Genomic DNA, 22,093 nt, shown 5'->3' on the forward strand with positions numbered 1-22,093 from the left:
GCTGAAACAAAAACACTGCCAACCAAGAATTCTCTACCCAGCAAAGTTGTCCTTCTGAATTGAAGGAAAGATAAAAAGTTTTAGACAAACAAAAGCTGAAAGAGTTCATCACCACTAGAGTGGCCTTATAAGAAATATTCAAGGGAGATCTTCAAGCTGAAACAAAAGGGTACTATAATAAGTAACAGGAAAACATATGAAAGTATAAAACTCACTGCTAAAAGTAAAAATATAAATTAAGAACACTTTAATGTTGTAATAATGATGGGTAAATCACTTATAACTACTATAAATATTATAATGTAAAATTATTAAAAATACATATAACTACAATAATTTGTTAATAGACACCATGTAAAAAAGATGTATGTTGTGATATTAAAATAAAATATGGGGAGCTTTTCCGCAGGAGGCCTACATGCTGCCACTGGGGCTGCCGCCATGTTTCTAGTGATCCCAGAAAAGTTTCAGTGCACTTTGTGAGTGCTCAACACTAATATCAATGGGTGGTGAAAACAGCCTTTGTCATCACTGCAATTAAGGGTGTGGGGCAAAGATAATGCTCATGTGGTGTTGAGGAAAGCAGACATTGACAACACCAAAAGGACAGGAGAGCTCACTGAGGATGAGGTGGAATGTGTGATCACCATTATGCAGAATCCACACAGGTACAAGATCCCAGACAGAAGGATGTGAAGGTTCTTGAACAGACAAAAGGATGTAAAGGATGGAAAACACAGCTAGGTCCTGGCCAATGGTCTGGTCAGCCAGCTCTGTGAAGACCCGGAGCAACTGAAGAAAATTTGGGCCCACAGAGGGCTGCACCACTTCTGGGGACTTCATGTTTGAAGCCAGCACACCAAGACCACTGGCTGCCAAGGCCATACTGTGGGTATGTCCAAAAAGAAATAAATCTGTCGGCCTTGTCTGTTAAAGAGTTTATACACCTAAAAAACAAAAATGAAGAGGGGAATGTAAACATGTTGAGCTTTTATATGCATTTGAAGTGAAGCTGTTATCTGCTTAAAATGGACTGCCATAAATATGTTTTATGTAAGCCTCATGGTGATCATAAAGGAAAAACTTGTAATAGATACTACAAAGAGAAAGGAATTAGAGCATATTACTATAGACAATTATTAAATCACAGAGATTGAGAGCAAGAGAGAAGTAAACATAGGAAGTACAAAACAATAAAAAAACAATAAAGTTGCAATAGTAAGTCCAAATATATCAATAATTACTTTAAATGTAAAGAGATTAAATTCTCTAATAAAAAAAACATAGAATAGCTAAATGGAGCTAAAAGCAAGACCCAGCTACATGCTGTGTATAAGAGACTCACTTCAGCTTTAAAGATACACATAGACTGAAAGTAAAATGATGGAAAAAGATTCTATGCAAATGGAAACAAACAAACAAAAAACCCAAAAAACAAAATACAAAAAAGAAAAGAAACAAAAAACAGCGATAGCCATACTTATGTCAGACAAAACACACATTAAGCCGAAGAGTAACAAGAGACAAAGAAGGTCATTATATAATGATAAAGGGATCAATTAAGGGATCAATTAGTCAAGAGGATATACCATTAGTAAATATCATGCACCCATCATAGGAGCACCAAAATACATAAAGCAAGTATTAACAGTTCTGAAGGGTGAAATAGATTGCAATACAGTAATAGTAGAGGACTTCAGTGTTCCACTTTTGACAATGCATAAACCATCCAGACAGAAAATTAATATGGAAGTATTGGACTTAAACTATGTTAGATCAAAAGTACCTAACAGATATTTATAGAATATTTCATCCAACAGCAGCAGAATGTACATTTTTCACAAGTACACACAAAACATTCTCTAGGATAAATCACATGTTAATCTGTACAATGAGCCTTAATAAATTTAAGAAGATTAAAATCATATCAAACATCTTATCTGACCACAATCGTATAAATCTAGAAATCATTTAAAAGAAGAAAACTGAAAAATTCACAAATATATGGAAATTAAACAATAGTGTACTGAACTACCAGTGGGTCAAAGAAGGAAAAAAAAAAGTCTTGTGACGTTAAACTGAAAACAAAACACTTGCTGAATGCAGAGTAGTGATAGATGCTTATATTGAGGAAATAAAAACGAACTTTACCATCAAAGAACTAGAAAAAGAACAGACTGAGCCCAAATTATTAGAAGGAAGGAAACAAATATCAAAGCAGAAATGAGATAGAAATGAAAAAGACAACAGAACAGATCAATGAAAGTAAAAGATTTTTTAAAAAGATAAACAAAATAGACAAACCTTTAGCTAGACTTACTAAGAAAAAAAGAGAAAGGATTCAAATAAAATTATAGATGAAAGAGGAAATATTACAATGGTTACTACATAAATACAAAGTATCATAAGCGATCACTATGTCCAATTATACACCAATAAATTAGATAACTTAGAAGAAATGGATAAATTTAGTGAAACGCATGACCTGTAAGACTGAATCATAAATAGAAAACTTAAATGGACAAATTGCTAATAAGGAGATTGAATCAGTAATCAAACATCTCCTAACAAACAAAATTCCATCATCAGATGGTTTCACTGGTGAAGTCTGCCAAACATTTAAAGAATTAATACCAATCTTTCTCAAACTCTTCCAAAAAACTGAAGAAGTCAGACTTCCAAACTCATTTTATGAAGTCAGCGTTACCCTGATTAGCAAAGCCAGACAACACTATAAGAATAGAAAAATACAGGTCAATATCCCTGATGGATGCAAAAGTCATTAACAAAATATTAGCAAACCAAATCACCAGTACATTAGATGATCATACACCATGATCAAGTGAGATTTATTCCAGGAATGCAAAGATGGTTCAACATCCATAAATCAATTGATGAGGTATATCATGTGAACAGAATAAAAGATAAAAATAATATAATTTCAATAGATGGAGAAAAAGGATTTAATATAATTTAGCAACCTTTCATATAAAAACTCTCAACACCTGGTTATAGTTAGAATGTATCTCAACATAATAAAGGTCATATATAATATGACAAGCCCACTAATATACTGAATGGTGGAAAGCGGAAATCTTTTCCTTTAAGATCAGGAACAAGAAAAGAATACCCACTCTTTCCACTTTTATTCAACATACTACTGGAAGTCCTAGCCAGACCAATTAGGTAAGAAAAAGAAATAAAAGATATCCCAATTGGAAAGGAAGAAATAAAACTGTTGCTCTTGGTATGTGACATGGTATGATATACAGAAGACCCCAAAGACTGCACCAAAACAAACAAACAAAACAAAAACAAAATCCCAAAACTGTTAGAACTAATAACAAGTTCAGAAAAGTTGCAAGATACAAATTCAATGTACAAAACTCAGTTGCATTTCTGTACGCTAGCAATGAGCTACCAGAAAGAGAAATGATGAAAACAATTCCATTTACAATAGCATCAAAAGAATAAGGTAGCACATAATAAGCATTTAATAAATATTTGTTGAATGAGTGAAATGTAAAAAAGTAAATGATGTTAAGAGATTACAAATTAGTCAAGAAGAGGTAACTAAAAATCTATGCTTATGAAGTATTAGGACACCTGTGTATAGTTTATCATAGTGTTTTTGGGTTTTCCTCAACTAATTATTTTATTATGTTCCATAATCCTACATTAAATAAAAAATAAAATACTTAAGAACAAATTTAACCGAGGAGGTGAAAGATGTATGCCCTGAAAACTATGCAACATTGATAAAAGAAATTGAAGAAGGTACAAAAAAATGGAAAGATATTCTGTTTTCATGGATTTTCATTTAACATGTCCATACTACCCAAAGTGACCTACATATTCAACACAATATCTATAAAAATCCCAACAGCAGTTTTCACAGAAATAGAAAAAAACTATCCTAAATTTGTAAAGAACCACAAAAGACTCCAAATAGCCAAAGCGATCTTGACAAAGAACAAATCTGGAGGCATCACACTCCCTGATTTAAAACTATATTACAAAGTTATAGTAATCAAAACAGAATGACATTTGGCATAAAAACAAACACATAGATCAGTAAAATAGAATAGAAAGCCCAGAAATAAACCCATGCATATATGGTCAATTAATTTTGTACAAAGGAGCCAAGAATATATAATAGTAAAAGATAGCCTCTTTGATAAATGTCATAAAAACTGGATAGCCATATGCAAAAGAGTGAAACTGGACCCCTACCTTATACCCTACACAAAAATCAAGTCAAAATGGAGTAAAGAGTTGAACATAAGACTGAAACCATAAAACTCCTAAAAGAAAACATAGGAGGTAAGCTCCTTGACATTGGTCTTGGCAGTGAGTTTTTGGATTTGACTCGAAAAGTAAAGGCAACCAAAACCTAAAAAAACAAATGGGACTACATCAAACTAAAAAGCTTCTGTTTAGCAAAGGAAACGATCAACAGAATGAAAAGGCAAGCACTGGAATGGGACAAAATATTTGCAAACCTCCTATTTGATAAGGGGTTAATATCCAAAATATATAAGGAACCCATACAACCCAATACCAAAAACCCAAATAGCTCAATTTTAAAAATGGGCAAAAGACCTAAATGGACATTTTTCCAAAAAAGACCTACAAACAGCAAAGAGGTACATCACTAATCATCAGGGAAATGCAAACTAAATGCAAATCAGGAGATATCACACCTTCTAGAAGTGCTGTTATCAAAAAGATAGAGATGACAAATGCTGGCAAGGATGTGGAGAAAAGGGAACCCTGTTGTGCACTGTTGGTGGGAATATAAACTGGTGCAGCCACTAGGGAGGTTCCTTCAGAAATTAAAAATAAAATTACCATATGATCCAGTAATTCCATTTCTAGGTATTTATCCAAAGGAAACAAAACCATTGCCTTGAAGAGATATCTGTATTCCCATACTCATTGCTGCATTAGTCACAACAGCCAAGGTATGCAAACAACCTAAATGTCCATCAGTAAATCAAGAAAATGTTGTATATATTTTCATGTACAATGAAATATTATTCAGACTTAACTAAAAAGGAAATCCTGTCATTTGTAATCGCATGAACCTGGAAGGCATTATGCTACATAAAATAAGCCAGATAAAGACAAATACTGTTTGATATTACTTATATATGGGATCTAAAACCAAAACAAAACATAGAAATAGAGTAGTATAAGGGGTGGGGGAAATAGGGAAAGTTTGGTAAAAGGATACAAACTTTCAGTTATAAGATGAATGAGATTTGAGGATCTAATGTGTAACTTGGTGACTATATGTTGATAACAATGTATTGTATAACTGAAATTTGCTAACAGAACGGAGTGCTGGTGAGATTGACTTCAAAAGAGAGAGAGAGGGAGAGAAGCCATAGCTAAGGGTTGTAAGGAATGCAAAATGGGATAACTGTGGATCCTAAAGATAACAGGAGATATGAAGTAAGTATCATAACTGTGGCAATCAATTTGAAAATTTTCATGATTTGGATACCTTTCTAGAAGAATACAACTTACCCAAATTGACAGAAAATATACTTAAAAGTATTAAAATTGAAACTGTAATTTAGAATATTCCTTCAAAGACAACTCTAGGCCCTGATGACTTTACTGGTGAATGCCACTAAATAATTAGAGAAGAAATCATGCCACTATTACACAAACAAACCCAGAGAATAAAAAGAAAAAGAGGTAAATTTCCCCAATTCATTTTCGAGGAGGGGTTTTCTTAATAAAAGCTAACAAGGTCACTTCAAAATAAGAAAAGTCATTTATTCATGACCATTGGTGCAGACATCCCCCCACACACACTCAAAAAAAGCGCAGTGCATCGAGCAATAAATATATAAAAAGTAATGCATCACCATGGAGTTGTGTTTATTCCATGAGTACAAGGCTGGTTTGACTTGAAAACCAATCAGTGCAGTTCCTGCATTAACCATGCAGAGAAAAAAGGGAGTCAAATAGTAGAATTATCTCAACAGGCCATAGAAAACATTTTATAGAATTCAGCATCAACCCATGATTCTAATAAACAAAATAATAATTTATTTATTAACAAGCCCGGAGTTAATTTATTAACTTTATTTATTAACAAGCCAGGAGTGGATGGGAAATTGCCTAATCTGGTAAAGCACCTACCAAAAATTCCTAGTTTTGAAATCAGGACTAAGACAAGCATGCCCATTACTGCTTCTACTCAAAATTGTGTTTCGAGTTCTGCTGGCAAGTGAAAACAGGAAACTAAATAAAGGTAAGGATTGCAGAAGGGGGAAAAAAGCAGCCATCATTCATATGGTATTATTGGATCATTGTGTACATAGGAAATAAAACTATAGACAAATTATTGGAGTAGGTTGTTTTAATCAAATACCTAGAGAGAAAAAAATCTAAGAAATGATACGCAAGATTTCCATGCAGAAGAATAATGAACTTTATTGATAGAAGTAAAGAGAAAACTACATAAATAGAGGGATGTAGCATGTTTATGAATCAGAAGAGTCAAAACTGCTGGCATATTCTCCCCAAACTGTTCTACATAGTCAAAGCAATTTCTCTTAAACTGCTAACAGGTTTTTTTGTGTGCATGTGTGTGTGTGCATGCGTGTGTGTGCATATGTGTGTGAAACTTGAGAAGCTGATTCTAAAATGATAATAAAAAACAAACAGCAAGGAATAGAAGATTATCTTAATGCAGAACAAGGTGGGAGTAAGTGGCTCTACCAGCCATCAACATTAGTTATAAAGCTACAGTAATTAAAATTGTGCAACTAACCCAAGGATAGGCGAATAGACCAATGGAAATGACAGGGTCACCGAAGAAAATATCTTGGGTCAGAGCCAGAAGAGACACTTTTCTCTGGCCACTTGTGTGATGGCTTTCTCTGAGTCAGGGTCTCTCTTTCTCCCTCCCTCCCTCCTTCCCTAAACTTTGATGAGCAATGCAGTTTTTTATTTAAGCCTCATAAGGAGGATAGAGAATGTGATTACATCATATTGCAAAACTTTCTGAAATCCCATTTAGAGATTTCTGTCTTTCCCTAAATTTTCCTCAATTTCAGCTGATGCCCCTTCTTTTCCCTTTCCTCTCTGGCCGAGCTCTTCATTTCTTCCTGTACTCCTGGATTTTTCGTTTGTTTGCAAAACAATTTCCCCCTTCCCTCTGTTTCCCTAACTTACGTCTCTATCATCACCTTGCTTACCAAACAGAAATCTTGTTGAGGACTCACTCTTATAAAAAGGGGAGAGAAAGTTGGAAAGTACTACTTATGGTAATTTAAAGTTTTCCCCTGTCACATACTGCTGTGCATGGCTTGAATTGTCTTTGTGTATATTTTCAGTATGATCAGGAAAAACAGAACCTTTCCATTTTGGCACAAACTCAAGTGCAGGGGTGACTTGTGTGGTACAGACTGTAAGAGTGCAGTGTTGCCCTCTAGACGTGCTGTCCAACCAGTCCTTGGAAAACAGGCTGCAGGGAGTTAGTGTGTCGCAAACACCCTGTTCGTGCAGAGGTACCTCTTAGCACAAAACACCTCAGCAGCCCCAGTCTCATGGACTTGCCACCTATGCAGTCACACGGGGCCCCACACTTGGAACTGTCCTGTGCTTGGTTTAATGTTCTGCCGTCATCATTTTGAAATTCTTGATAGTTTATGCACAAGAGGCTACATATTTTCATTTTGCTCTGGGCCCCACCAATGATGGTGGCCACCCTCAGGCTGGGGGTAGGGGGGTTACAGTCTTGCTGGATTTTACAACCCAGAAGGTCAAACCTCTGGGCTGAGTGCCCTCTGAAATCCTTTCTCTGGTTTCTCAGAAACCATTTCCTCTTTTCAGCTCTCAGTTGTGCCCCTGGGTTTAGCAGCTGGGTGTTGACTGACTGCTCTACTGAATCTCTCCCGTTCATTTCCTGCTCACTTTAGATGTTTTCACAATAGCAAAACGGGGTTTGTTAGAATCTGGCCCCAAACTCCTGCTCCCACCCTGAATATGGTCGGCTGACTCTGCCCACCGCCCACCCCAAGGCACCACTCTGACAGCATGGAACCTTCTCTGTCACTGGAATGTGACATGCCTCATGCCTCTGTGCTCTCTCGTGTGCTTTCTGTCTGGAGTGCTCTTCTGTCACCACTGCCCACTGTCCCTTTGGCTCTCATTCTTTTAGACCCGTCCCAGATGTCATCTTCTGTATCAAACCCTGTAAGAGCACCTCAGGCAGAAGTCACCCCCCACTGGCCCTTGTTCCTCTGGCTCTGAGCCACCTCTGCCCTAGCCAGTAACAGTATGGCATGTGGGATTTGGTCTTACCTTTCATTCTCTCCCACCCACCATATTCTGGATAAATCAGTTCTTGACTTGGAATACAAGTCAGCCATTCCTTCTAGAAAGATCTCCTTGAGTGCTTGCAATTCCTTCATCGTAGCACTAATCATATAATCGGTGCCCCAGGTCTGTTTCACTTATGGTGGCCTGAGTGCCTAGCTGAGTTCTGAGCACATACCTGGCTCAATAAATATGTATTCGAGCCAAGAACGAGTAAGTGAATGAAGGTATATGTGCATTATCCTTTAGACTGTGGGTGTTCAAACTTTGTTTGATTTCTTTCTCTCTCCTTATTTCTTAACTCACTGATTGGCATGTATGAGGTACTCATTAATGTTTTCTCAGTAAAAAAAAAAAAATCGATGTTATTGTTGCAATCTCATAGTGGCCTCTTAGACTTGGCCTCGGTGGGTACCCCCAGTGACTTCATCCTTGTCTTGAGATTGTCTTGAGATTTAGGATGACAGGATGACAACATGGCAATGTGGGCTGACACTCAGGCCCAAGAGTATGAATTTTCCATGATGTTTTAATAAACCTCATACTGTTGTCTAGAGAATGGCAGAAAGTAATGCTAAGTTCATAAATATGTAACTGTCTGTGCCAAGAACATAGAATTACAATAAGCATCACACGAGAGTTGGAGCTTTGGAAAAACACTGGGAATCATCCCTTGAAAGAGCTGCTGACTTTCTTTAGGAGTGGGCCTGACCTTGGACTCAGAGCTTTAATCAGGACTCTTCCTGTCCTTGCTCTCATCCTCCTGACGTGATCTGGGCTCCCATTTTGCACCCCCCCGCCCCCACTGTTCAACTTCTACCTTGAGACACACCAGGGCGGTATCTTCCTTTTGAGGAGTGTCCTTACTCCTTATCTTGTGGTGGGGCGTGTTCCTTCTTGAGGCCCGCTCCAGCTTCTTTGTGAAACTCCCTTCCCCCAAGAAACCAACTCCCCGTGGGAAGAAGTCGGGTGTCTCTTGTTCCCCTGTCCGTGTGGTCCTTCTTAGGAGACTGGCTCCTCTTCTCTGTATAGAATTCCCAACTGCAGAAGGAATTCCCTCTGTCAAAGGAAGGCACTTGAGGTGAACAGTCTCATTACATGGAGGACCGAGAGAAGGAATTGAGTGAAACTGGGCACTGATGGGATGCTTCTGGTAAACCAGTGATGTGCTAGGAAATCATAGGAACATCAATTTGGGATTCTTACATATGAGGAAGAATGTTGTTCCGGTCAGAGCTGAGCTCCTTAAGAATGGAGTAGGAAGTGTTTTGAGACGGCGACCTACCTATCACTAGAAATGTTACTGTGCAGGCTGAGCGTATGAGGGCTGATGAGACGGAATTCTTGCACTGGGTAGGAGGTTAGCTAAAGAGAGTCTCTCTGGTTTCTCTTGACTTTCAAGCTTCTGTGATTTTATTATAGGGTTCTAACCCTATAATGCAGTTTATATTTCAAAATACTGTACTTAATTAGTTGTTTTCTAAACTCCTTCTGAAGTAAATCAGCTTCATACAGTGGTAATTAGTTTATTAGTAGAAACAATGACAGGGTCTGCAACATGCATATTTTTGTGTATGTGGCAAACACAAGAAAGGCTGACTATTATTATTCCTGCACTCCTTTCCAGAAATGAGATCTAACAGTGTCCCTGTGAGGATGTAACAGTAACTTAATCAGGTTAATAAATAATATGAACATAAAGAAACAATTATTAATGTGGAATATTCAAAAATGCTGGAGCCACATTAGTCAATCTTCAAACAATGAAACATGGGTTTCTTATTAGTTGACTTTCTTACAGTTGCGATGAACCCAGAACGCAAGATGATATTTAAGAAAGCAAACATAGACTTTCCAAATCACAGTTATTTATTTATTTATTTATTTATTTATTTATTTATTTATTTATTTATTTATTTTTGCAGTGTTGTCCCTGCAGAGGCACAAGGCTGGGACATCTGGTAGACCTGACTGTATGTGGCAGTGTGCAGGGCACACTGGAGGGATCAGGACTCCTCTGCCAGTGATAATCGAAACATGACTACAGTGGCTCAGCCAAATAGGGTCTTATTTTGTTCCCAAAATTCTAGAGCTAGGTAGGTGGTTGAAAGATGGTACAATTGTGTGAAGAAACCATCAAGAACGTAGTCTCCCTTTAACTTCAGATCTGCCAGTTTTAGAGTGTGGTTTTTGCCTGCAAGGTCCAAGACGGCTGCACTACCCCAGGCCTTTAGTTGCATTCTGGACAGAAAGAAGAAGGAAGTGACATAGACAAAGGGGTGGCTATTCCAGGAAAGCAAAACTTCCCAGGATATTCCAGCTGACTTAAGTTTATGGTCTCATTGAACCAAACTGTGTTACATGTTCGGTTCTTGCTGAACCTGAAGATATACCAAACTCAGGGATTGTTAGTAAAGAGGGTGGATGGATATTGGTTAGGTAACCATCTGTGACTGCCATCACCTATGTGTTTCACGCTTCTGCTGAGATAGATTCTGCCCTCTGTTTCTTCTTTTTCTGGACTGGAGGACCTCCACTACGGACTTTGAGCTGTAGGAGATACTTCTACCTAGGGTTTCCAGTCGGGAATGTTCCTGAAAAAATTCTCAGGAATTTTTTCACTTTCCTGTTCCCGAATCCCGAAAAAGTTGGTTGGGAAATCGGGAAAATCGGCCTCTTGAACACAGGTGGCTGGTCGTATCGGTTGTCACTTTGTGGAAATGATTCATCATGGAGAACAGAAAACAGTTTATATTTCCAGATTCAGGAACTGGAAAGTGAAAAAATTCCTGAGAACGGGTGAGAATTCCCGCCTGGAAACTCTACCTGAAAGACCTCGTGAGGCTCTTACAGGGCTGCCCTTAGCCCTTCAATGTTTAAGTCCACGTGATATAATTAGAAGTTTCTGTCTTCAGGCTGTGAGCCATAATCCAGCCACTCATAACTACAGTGTCCTCCAGGGGTCTCACGGAGGTTATCAGCAACATGCTTAAATACTCTCTGGTGCCGCCATGGAGAAAAGTCTGACACTCACAGTCATGTTGTGACTTTCCCCCACATTTCCTCCCAGATCTAAGCTTCCTCCCAGACCTTCTCTTGGACACTGTGGTCTTGCTGGCTGTTAACACTTAAAAGAACAAGCACTCCTCTTTGGAACAGACCAATCAATACCTTGAGATTTGTTTAAGCTGAGTAGAAGGTCCTATCTTAAAACAAGATAGATGGCTCTCCTGACGTCCTCTAGGAATTTCTGTCTGGTACAGGCACAGGAGAGGCAACTGAAAACAGAACTCCAACCTTTTTAGAACTGAGAGACAAAGAATGTCCAGCCCAGCCTTCTCATGTTACAGAGGAGAACACCAACATTTGAAGGAATTAGTGCCTTCCTCCAGGTGTGGTATGGCAGAACACTGGCATCAAAACTAGAGGAAGGAGGATTGTACAGAGAGAGGTAGAGGGCTCTCTCTCACCTTCTGATTAGGTCTGTATTGCACTCATTATTTAAGCTCCCACAGGCATGGGTGCTTATCCAGTGCTATAGATAAAAAGCGGTGAGAGGTGAGAGGTGGTGTGGTATTGTGGCTGCTCCATCCAATCCCCACTCTGCCATGCTTTGGTAGGTGACACTTAGTTTACTCACTGCTCCTTAGTTTACTCACTTGTATATGAAAACAATGGCAGCAATGTAAATTAAAAACTAGTTTCAGGGAGAATCAATGGAGCTAATAGAACAGCACCCAGCACATCATATCTTAGAAATGTTTGCTGTCATCACGATTACTTACAGGTTCTGAGTCCTTGAAGCTTGCACGATGGCCCATGCGCACCTTGAAGAAGCACAAGAAAGAGCCAGTGGGGATATTAAGTGTTAAGTCAGGATGCTTGGTTCTTGTTACCAACACCAAGGGATCTTCTCATACCACAAATAATGGGATTATCCCCAAAGTAAATCAGCATGGCACAAAATACACGATCTGCGATAGGAAATACTTCTCTGGTGCACTTGTGTGAATGGCCTGTGTCTGCAGCTTCATGCATGTGCCTGCTTTGTTTCTTGTACTTTTTAAAAACGTGGTGAGCTTCAAACGCTAGTCTTTCATACCAGCTGTGTGAGGAGGAACTGCCACCAAAGACATGCATGGAATTCTTATACTAGATGTTTTTTTTTTTAAAGAACACTTTAATTGGACATTACTTTAATTCTTGCAACAGCGTTATGGTAGTTGATCACATTTTGAAATTATCTTTGTCTCGTCTGCTACTTGAATGGCATGAAACATTTCCCTCCACTTCCTTGCCCTCTCCCAAGGGTCATTTTCCTCATTCTTTTCCTTGCCCTGCCTGGCCTCTGACCCTGCCCAGCTCTGCTGTTTCCATGGACTTCTGAATCTAATTAATGCCTTAGTGGCTATATAAGTGAATTATGTAGGCAGGAGGACATTAGAAACTTTGAGGAAGGTGCATTCCTTAGGGAAAACCTGGTTTTGTACCAAAGAAAACAACAACAAAAAACTCAAAAAAGAAACACAGGTGGAGGGGGCAGAATCTCAGAATCCCAGTAACACCCTTACGCTCATTAAGTATCTGTTGCATGATGATCACATGCAATCTTAGAAGCATCTCTTGATATCTGGGTGATAATCAGCCATTATGGAAGCTGGCTGAGTGGCAAATAGTTCAAATATGCCACCATTGCAAATCGGCCTTAGCCATACGATGGGGGGACAGGCACCCTCCACCCCAACCCCTTTCCCGGTCACTTCACAACCATTTGTGGGGAACGTGTGCTTAGATGATCCCTGGAATGACCCACAACATTCTCCAACTCTCCAGGATGTGGGCAGACAAGGGGGAGGGGGCCAGAGTGCTGAAGTTCTTGCCGGAGGATACTGTCAGAGAGCCCAAGGCAGAGATGGTCCCTATGCCCCATGTTTCCATGGAAACATAGGACGAGTGATGACAGCCAGCACAGCCACACCATCTGCTCGGGACCTGGTGAATGATGAAAAAAATAGAAACAGAAAGGCACCTCGATCCCAGGCTAGAACCACTCTGAGATACCAATGGAGAGGCAGAGGCCTGAAGACATTAGAGTTCCCAGGTGCATCAAAACCAAAGCTGTCCTGGGGCTCGACATATTAGCATGTAATTTGCAAGCAGAAAGCCTAGAGAGCTTATCCTGCAATCTGTAGATACAGTTACAACACCCAGGAAGCCTCTGGAAGGAGAAGCAGCCTGGCTGGAACAGGAGAGAAGGTGTAGTGACAAACCATGCTGGAGGTGGAGTGGAGGCTCCCATCACCTTCCAGCAAGACCACCTGCACAGCTGGCTTTTGGCCAAACATCTTTTTCTAGGGGAAAGTTGGGATTAGAAAAGGAAAACCCCCACCTGGTCACAAAGGCGACCTCTGAGTTGCAGCCATGTCTTCAGAATAAGGCATGAATAAATAAAGCCACGCAAACTCTCTTCTCTCCATTCATAGCCAAAAGGAGATCTTAGTTGGACACCATAGATTTGCTTCTGGGTCTACTTAGGAGGCTTCCGATTCAGGTTTAGGGGGTGTGAGTGGAGCCCCTGCTAAGTGCACTTGTATGCCTGCCCCAGACTGAGCAGGAATCATTCCTTAGTCCCTTTCCTTTGTAGATTTTTTTCACCTAAACAAACAGACCTGACCTAGGAAGCCAGCAGCTCCCCTCATGGAGCTGCCTACCCCACAGCTCTCGGGAACTGGGTGGTTTCACTCAGTGTCTGCAGAATTGCCAGAGGCCGTTAGTGTGCATAGAAGCTTCATCAGCTTCATAGGAAACACCCGTTTTTATTTTTAATTTAGATAGTCTCTTACTCCTTGGCAAAAATTCTTCCCCTTTAGTTCTGACATTCTAATTCCAAGAAGTCCAAGCCACCCCCCCCCTTTTTTTTGCTTTGTATTAAGGATTTAAAAATTTGACAATTAGATTAAATATTTGTTTTGGTGAAGGTACTTAGGGGCTGGAGAATGATGTGACCATCTTAATAAACCAGATAATAATAAGAATAAAGACCTCCCTATAAAGGCTGTCATTGATGGTCTACATTTCACTTGTAAATACTATTCATTTAGATTTATATCCATGACTACTTAGTGAAAATGGTATCTACAACTATTTGGGTTTCTTCAAAGGCTCTATCCTCCAACTGGACATGCTACACAAAAACATACATCCGGGGATAAAAGTATCAATGCAACTTCTCCCATGCTAGAGGCCCCCAAAAGAAAATAGGAGCTATTTCTAATGGGGAAAAAATGTAAAAAAATGTAAAAAATGTAAAAAAAAAAGTAAATACCCACAATGAAAGGTTCAAGAACACTAATGTATTAACACAAGTCACCATGTTTAGGTTCAAATATAAACGTCCCCATTACTACATGGCTTTTGGGGAGAAGCCTTTCATGAGTCAACCCCTCCACCAGCTCCATACCCCCAATGCTTTCTCTTTTCTTTCCGGGGAACATCTATTTATCTTCAGCCTCCATGGTGAAGACAAATCAGTATGTTGAGCTTCAAGTCCAGAATGGGACTCCCAGTAAACACGGTTCTGTTTGTTCTTCAGCAGCCCTCTTTTGTATAAACAGATGTGGTGGGAAGCGAAGGAGAGCCAAGTCTCTGCGAGGGGTGGGAGGTCTGCTTCTGGAAGCTTCCCAGCTGCTGCCCCCAGCACAGGGACAGGATGCATTTCTTGTTCAGGCGTTGGAACTTGCAGTTCTTCCAGAGAGGGGCTGTTCCCTCCTCTCCTCCACCCCCATCCTTTGTTCCTGGGAATGCTGTCTGGATGGCTCAGGCATCTCACTTTTGCCAGAGCAAACATTTCCCGCAAGCGTATGCTAAGGAGATATTAGGAAGACAGATTTTTTTTTTTTCCCTTCTCTCCAAATACACTGTGGACAGGGATTTGGGAAGACAGCCCTTCACACCTGTACTTTCTCCTGTTCAGAATCTCTTTGTTCTCCTGTAGCCTTGGTACTACCTTCCACTAATGAGGGAGGCTTTTAGGGACCGGAATTGTCAGCTTGTAAAAGAACAATTCCGTTTTCTCAAGCTATGTAGAAGCTCCCTCCGCCTTAATTTACTGTTTTACATTCTGCATGTTAGTTACGGGTGTTAATAAAAGAAGGGCTGCTTCAGAGCTTGGGGAAGGACGAGTGGATGAGTATTTTGTAATCCAACTCCAAATAGCCAGGAATTCTCATTGGTCTTTTCTTCTTCTCCATGTTCTCCAGACTTCGTTTGTTAATCCTCATTCAGGGAGGTGAGGAGGGTGACTCCCGGGCTTGACCCTGGCGGGATCCTGTGCCTTCTACCTAGGGCTCTAGATTTCCAGTGGCCCCAGTCAGTGGCTCTTCTTGAGAAAGAACAAAGGGGAGAGTACCAGAAAGGCCTCCCAATGGCAGGCAGTGTATGTGTGTATGTGTGTATGTGTGTGGGGCGGGGTAGGGGGATAGGTGCAAGTGGTGGGACTCAGTTTCGCTGCTCTGCACTGCTCTCTCCAGGAAGCCTTTGGAATCCTGAGTGAGGCTCCCCGAGCTGTGGTCAAGAGGACAGGAGGGTCGGGAAGGAGGAAGGGTTCCCGGATTTGGAGAAGCGGGCTTCTCAGCGCGTCTATAGAAGCCAGAAAGAGGAAAGTGTTTTTTAACATCAAGAAGTAAGAATAATAAGGACTCGCGTTTTAGGAGCCACAGTGACACTATAGCATCCTTCCAGCTGACAATACGCCACTCTCCAGACTGGAGATGGGGCGGGAAGTTTGCCGTCTACACCCAGAGGCCTGCCCCCTTCCCTGTCAGAAATAAAAAGTGGGGAGCTTGGTTTCCAGGGACTGGCCGGCTGGAGGGTGGTGGGACCCCCCCCCACCCCCCCACTGCAGGCCAAACTGCAGGTCCTGCCAGAAGAGCTGTCTTCTCCGCTTCGCCTTTATTTCCCTTAACTTACTGACTCCAGATATTTTAAATGGTTTGTTTACGGCGCGGCGGGAGGCGGCACAGTTAACTCTCACGGGCCTGGGGCGGCCCGGCATTTCCCAGCACCGACTCCAGGTCTGCAGCCTCCGCGCTGCCGGAGCGCACGGACGGGTCAAACGGATCCTGGGCCCGGAAGGAGAGCGCGCCGAGCAGGAGGAGCGCGCGGGGCGGCCCGCCCGGCACCCCCGCCGGCACCCCCGCCGGCACCCCCGCCGGCACCCCCGCCCGGCCCTCCGCCCCGCTCGCAGGGCCGCCCCGGGCGCCCCCTGGCTGCCGAGGCGCGGACGGGCGGGCGGGCGCGGCGAGGGTGCGGGGAGCCGGGCGGCGCGGCCTGCGGGCGCCGCGGGACCCCGAGGGGCGGTGCGGGAGCGCCGGGGCGCGCGGGCGGGCGCGGCGCGGGGCTCAGGGTGCGCGCGCCTCGGCCTCGCCCGCGCACACGCGCCTCCCCGAGGAGAAAGAGGCGGCCGGCGGCGCGGGGCGGGGAGGAGGAGGGGCGGGGAGGAGGAGGGGCGGGCGGGCGCGGCGCGGCGAGCTCGCCGCTCTCCCGAGTGTGCCTGCGCGCGAGCCGGCGAGCGGGTGAGTGCGGCCGCGGGCGCCCGGCCGGCCGGCGGCGTCGGGGAGCGGGGCGCCGGGAGCCGGAGCTGGGGCGGGGGGCGGCGGGGGGCGGCGGGCGGCGGGCGGCCCCGGCGCCGCGGGGATGCACCTTCAGCGCCGCTTTTCGTTGCAGCGCGCGGGCGGCCCGAGCCTCGGCGGCGCTGACACCGAGACATCCCACCATGGACAGCTTCGACTTAGCCCTGCTCCAGGAATGGGACCTCGAGTCGCTGTGGTGAGTCCCCGCGCCGGCCGCTGGGGCGGGCAGGGCGACTGGGGGCGGCCGCGGCGGCCAGCGCCTCACCTGGGCCGGGGGCTTGGCTGTGGGGGTGGGGTGGGCCGGGGCGCCCGCGGCGCCGGCTCCTGTCTGCCTCCCCCGGGGGATGCGCGGCCGCCTCCCGTCTTCTGGCCCCCTCTCCGGCCCCCTCCCCCGCGCCGTGCTGCCTGCCCCAGCCCAGGGGCCGGTGATCCGGGGAGCCAGGGGCAGAGCGCAGCCGTGCAGAGAAAAAAGAACCGATTTCTAGAACGTGTCACTAGTGCCCGCGATGCAGCCCTCGACCCCCTACCCTGTCTTCCCTCGCCCGTGTCCCCTCCCTCTTCCGCGAGAGCCTCCGGTTCCCACCATCGACCCCCTGGAGTTGGGGCTGCAGCGAAGTGCCCTGGAGGACGCTCCAGCCACCGCGTGTGGGCGCCAGGTCTGGGCGGCCGCGTCCTCTCTGTCCCCTCCCACCCACTCCCACTCGACACGGAAAGTGAGCACCAGGGCAGGGGGACGAGTGTTTTTCTCTGTGCGGGAATTCCAGAGGCCTGGGCCCGGGAAAACTCCTTTCCTAGAGGTTCCCAATTCCGTGGGGCCCTTTCCGCACACCTCCCACTACAGTGGTCCCCTCTCGCCCCCTGTACCCCTCTATGCCCCGCTCACGGCCCGCAGCCCCGGGAGCCCTCCGGGTTCTGTGCTCAGGTTCTCACGTTGAGGAGCTGCTGCAGGTAAATCGCCGCTAGAAGCAGTTCAATTCCAGTTGTGGGTGTTTTAAAAATCCCATTGGCTGCTTCAGCATCCTTTTTATCTCCCCCCCCACCCCCCACGCCTAAATTTTTCCAACCAGCCCTATTCAGGTGGTAAAATCAGTGCTTCCATGTTCCTGGAGGAACTTGTGTTACGTTTAATATTTACGGCAATGAACATCTGCTGAAACAAGCATATTAACTGCACTCTGTTCTGCCTCTGGTAATCACTTATTGTAGAGCTGGGCTTTTTTTCCTCCTTAATTCAGTAGAGAGTTCACATGTGTCTACAACCGCAAGTGGTGTGCACATGAATATGCAATGTAAAAATTTAAAGCTAAGCTGCTTTATGATGTATGGTCTTTGAGCTGATCTGTGGATGTGCGTATATTTTCAGTGATTTAGGCTTTCCTAGTGGCGTTTGCCTTCTAAAGCCAGGTTTATCAAACTAAACTGGACACAAAGCTAGCGCATCATCGAGCAGATTTTAATAAAAGGTGCAAAGATGAGTAAGTACTGCTTGCTCTGCATAACAGGGGCACCTATAAAATACACAAGGATGGGTCCTAACGTAATAAAACTTTTATGTATTACACTGGGAACTTCAAAGAGTCAATGTCGAAAGAATATGAAACATGTTATTACTCTATAAAAGTTGCTAATTACTGTGTTGTTGCTCCTGGGGTTATTTCAGCCTTTCATTTACAGATACCTATTACTTTACAGGTCTACAATAAGGAATGTTGGTTTCTGGCACAAATTCAATAGGTTTCCAGATAGAAACTGTGCTTTAAAAATGACTTTTGCTTTCAGATGGCACTTTTTCAGTTAGAGGGAAGAACCTATTGTTTTGGCATATTTTCATGCTGCTTGTCTGCGTAGTGACTCACATTGAAACCCCTTCCTGAGTTTTACAAGTAATGTTTTGAAATTATCAGCCTTAATCTGTGGGCTTTTCTAGCACAGGACCTAATTTCCCTTTGCATCCTTAGTTCCCAGGTGAGTTACCTGGAGCACAGTTATACAACAAATGTCTGTTGAATTAGTTGAAATTTACATTAGCTACAGTATACTTACTATTTTTAAAAGTGAAAAAAATTACACAGTTTTAAAAAGTTGCTATACTGGCAATCAGGTTTTAATCAAGGCATCAATTTATGTTTGCCTTATGAAAGCGTGCAGCCTCTCTTGCTTACAATATAGTAGGACAGTTTGGCTCGACTGAGAGAGTGATTCTAGCTTGCAGATGTGGAAATAACATTTTACAGAACCTTGTATATTTCTGATAAAGATGAACCAAACTCCTTGAGTATGCATTTTAACACAGACATTTTCTCAGTTATGGATGAATTTGCTCAGTTATGGATGGTATTTTCTTTCTAACTCAATTTAATGGCTTATGTTTAAGTTTATAAGTTTTTAAGTTTATGGTTTACTTTTAAGTTATGAGTAATCCACAGTAACTAACATTTGTATACTTCCTGCGTGTCAGACTTTTTTATATCCATTGTTTTCTTATTTGAATCTCATAACAGTCTAGGAGGTGGTAAGTGGTAGTAGTCCCATTTTATACACAAGGAAATGGAGGCTTTGAACTGTAAAATGACTTCACTGAGACCATAAAACAAACCACAGCAGAATTTTTTTAACTAACATTTACTGCACGCTTACATTTAGCAGACACGGTTCTAAGTACATGACATGCTAATTCTGTTCTAAGTACAGTACATGTTTTAGCTCATTTAATCCTCACAACAACTTTAGGAAGCAAGTACTGTTGTTATTCCCATTTTACAAATTGGGAAATCGAGGGTAGGGAAGATCAGGTAATCTGCCCAAGGTCACACATTTAGACTTGGAGGCACTGTATTTGAACTAGGCATTAATTTCAAAGCTCAGTTTTCTGGTTTCAGATCCATTGCATTTCCCACACTACTGCAGATGACTCCCAGTTTATGTGGGCTGCTCTGAAATTAATTACAAATCAAAACCTTGATGGATTGGTAGTTAAGAAAGAGAAGGTCAAAGTCCTAAATGATATAAAACTAAAAATTTGAAAACAAAGTACCATGATTTAGGAAATTATGCTTTATATGAATTAACATACATACATACGCATACACACACATACCCATATAATGTATAAATTTAAAGACCACTAAAAACTTCTTCCTTTAATTCATTGTAGAAAAACACTTTTCTTTTGAGAGGTTGGGGAAGATATAGATTAATGGAAAAGAAACTGTATTTCAATTCCTAACAATTTTTTTCCAATTGGTGGGCATCATTTTCTAACAAAACCAATTATAGTTTGTTACTTGTGACTGTGGCTTTGAACCTGAGCTAGCTTAGTCTAGTGGTCACAGAAAGTGGCCCCATCTGACTGTATAGTCCCCATATGACTGTACAGACAATATGAAAAGGAAAATTCGGTACTGTTGTATATAATCCATGTAGACCATCAGCTGATAATTCAGGAACCATCTCCTCTGCTTCCTTATGTACCTCCCCCCGCCAACTCAGAAACACCTCTACTTATTTTTCAAGGGGGGGGGGTCTTTTGACCTGCAGGTGGCTGTTTCAACTTTTCTTTTATGCTTACCTTAAAGTTGAGAAAGGTAAGATTAATTTCCACCTCTAATTCCATTTCCCATCTCTGGTTTGAAGTGAGAGTGGAGAATTTGGAGTAAGGCGAAGATACCCCTTCTGTACCCAGCTCCACAGCTTCATTCTGTGGAGTTGAATCCCTGGACACGTGGGGATTCAGTAGGTTCACGGGGGCAGGTGTCCAGAGGAGCAGCGCCTGTCCTCAGCCTTCCCCGCCATCTCTTGGCTCTTCTTGCTGTTCTCCATCAGCTTTTGATCAGCTGCTGGGCATGTAAGCCATTCCTCAGGGCCTTTTAACAGGCTAACTGTTGCTTTTATACACTTAACAAATATTTATTGATTATCTCTTAAGTATGAGACCTTATGCTGGTTGCTGTAGGGGATACAAAGATAAATAACCGTGGTTGTGCATGTTATTGTCTAGTAGAGGAATGAGAAGGGTGAAAAAGGAAGTTTTCAGCATTTTTGATTCAGAAGAGAGAAAGACCATACATGGGAGTGGAGTAGATGGTAGAAGAGGGAAAGAAGAAAAATTGAGTTAAAAAAAAAACACAAACAAACTTCCATAGAATAGATGACCTTTGAACTAATTCTTGGAAGATAAATGGAATTTTTACACACTGTGGGGGTGGGGGTATCGAGAGGACATAGAGGCATCTTGGGCAAAGAAAGAGCTTGAACAAAGGCTTAAGATGCAGAACTTTGTAATCATGAATTGCTTGCAATGAATGAGAAGTTTTCCAAAAGGAACTTAGTTCAAATTGGATTTAATCTTTCTTAAATATAAACACATTTTAGTTACTGGGGAGAAAGTCTATTTGAAATAGAATAGTAAATATTCAGATCCCTGTCTACAACCCTCTTCCTCCCCCCCGCCCCCACATAGCTTCATGTAGGCCAGAATCCATTTATTTTTGTTCAGATAGGCATTTTATAATCTTTCAAATTTGAACCATTTGAAGCTGTAATAAATGGACAGTTTCATGCTCATCTATTTGTTCAATTCAATAACAGAGAATATTAGGCAGTACTATAGGGTAGGTACTGTAGAGCATTGGTTTCACATGTTTTAGACCATGACTCACAGTAACAAATACATTTAACATTACAACCTACTACATTCCTGCGCACACATACACTTACGTACCTGAAACAGAAGTGTCATGAAATTACACTTATCCATGTATGATGGATATGTTTGGTGCACTTTGACAATTTCTATTTCTTTTTCATTAAAAAAAAAATTTCCCATTCATAGGTTGAAACATGCAGTTTCAAAAAAAACAACCACAAAAAACCAAAAACCAAAAACACCCTACTGTAGGGGATGCAAGGAAAGAGAGAGAGTTTGCTGGGAACTTGTAGGGCAATAAGCTGCACGCATAAATAGCTGCAATACAAAGCTGACACAGCCTGTTTCAGAAGATGAGGGCACATCCAATAGAGAGAGTGGGACCTTCATGGTTGAGTGGCATTTGAAATGGACCCTGGACAAGCAGAATTTCAGAAGGAGAAAATAAAAGGGAGGAAAGTCCACCCAGAGGAAAGAC

The 22,093-nt window shown here is 42.4% G+C and overlaps 1 protein-coding gene and 1 pseudogene across 8 annotated transcripts in view; both read left to right on the top strand.

The window, feature by feature from the left end:
• The first annotated feature begins 441 nt into the window (after nt 1–441).
• Nucleotides 442–912, top strand: LOC308506192 (small ribosomal subunit protein uS13-like; annotated as a pseudogene). The gene has a single exon. The product of its transcript is annotated as a small ribosomal subunit protein uS13-like (transcript).
• A 15,888-nt stretch (nt 913–16,800) lies between these two features.
• AFF3 (ALF transcription elongation factor 3) overlaps nt 16,801–22,093 on the top strand; it is a 499,557-nt gene continuing 494,264 nt past the window's right edge. For 2 of the 7 annotated variants that reach the window (XM_081069257.1, XM_081069258.1), the window contains exons 1-2: nt 16,801–16,913; nt 17,065–17,166. In XM_081069257.1, the coding sequence (XP_080925383.1) occupies nt 17,114–17,166 (53 nt within the window). In that variant the 5' untranslated portion in view covers nt 16,801–16,913; nt 17,065–17,113. Of the gene's footprint in view, nt 16,914–17,033; nt 17,167–22,093 lie in introns of those variants that run through there. The other 5 variants (XM_081069259.1, XM_081069260.1, XM_081069254.1 and 2 more) reach the window with 4 other exon arrangements.

This window comes from Rhinolophus hipposideros (genome assembly GCF_964194185.1).
Source record: "Rhinolophus hipposideros genome assembly, chromosome: 12".
Lineage (NCBI taxonomy): Eukaryota > Metazoa > Chordata > Mammalia > Chiroptera > Rhinolophidae > Rhinolophus > Rhinolophus hipposideros.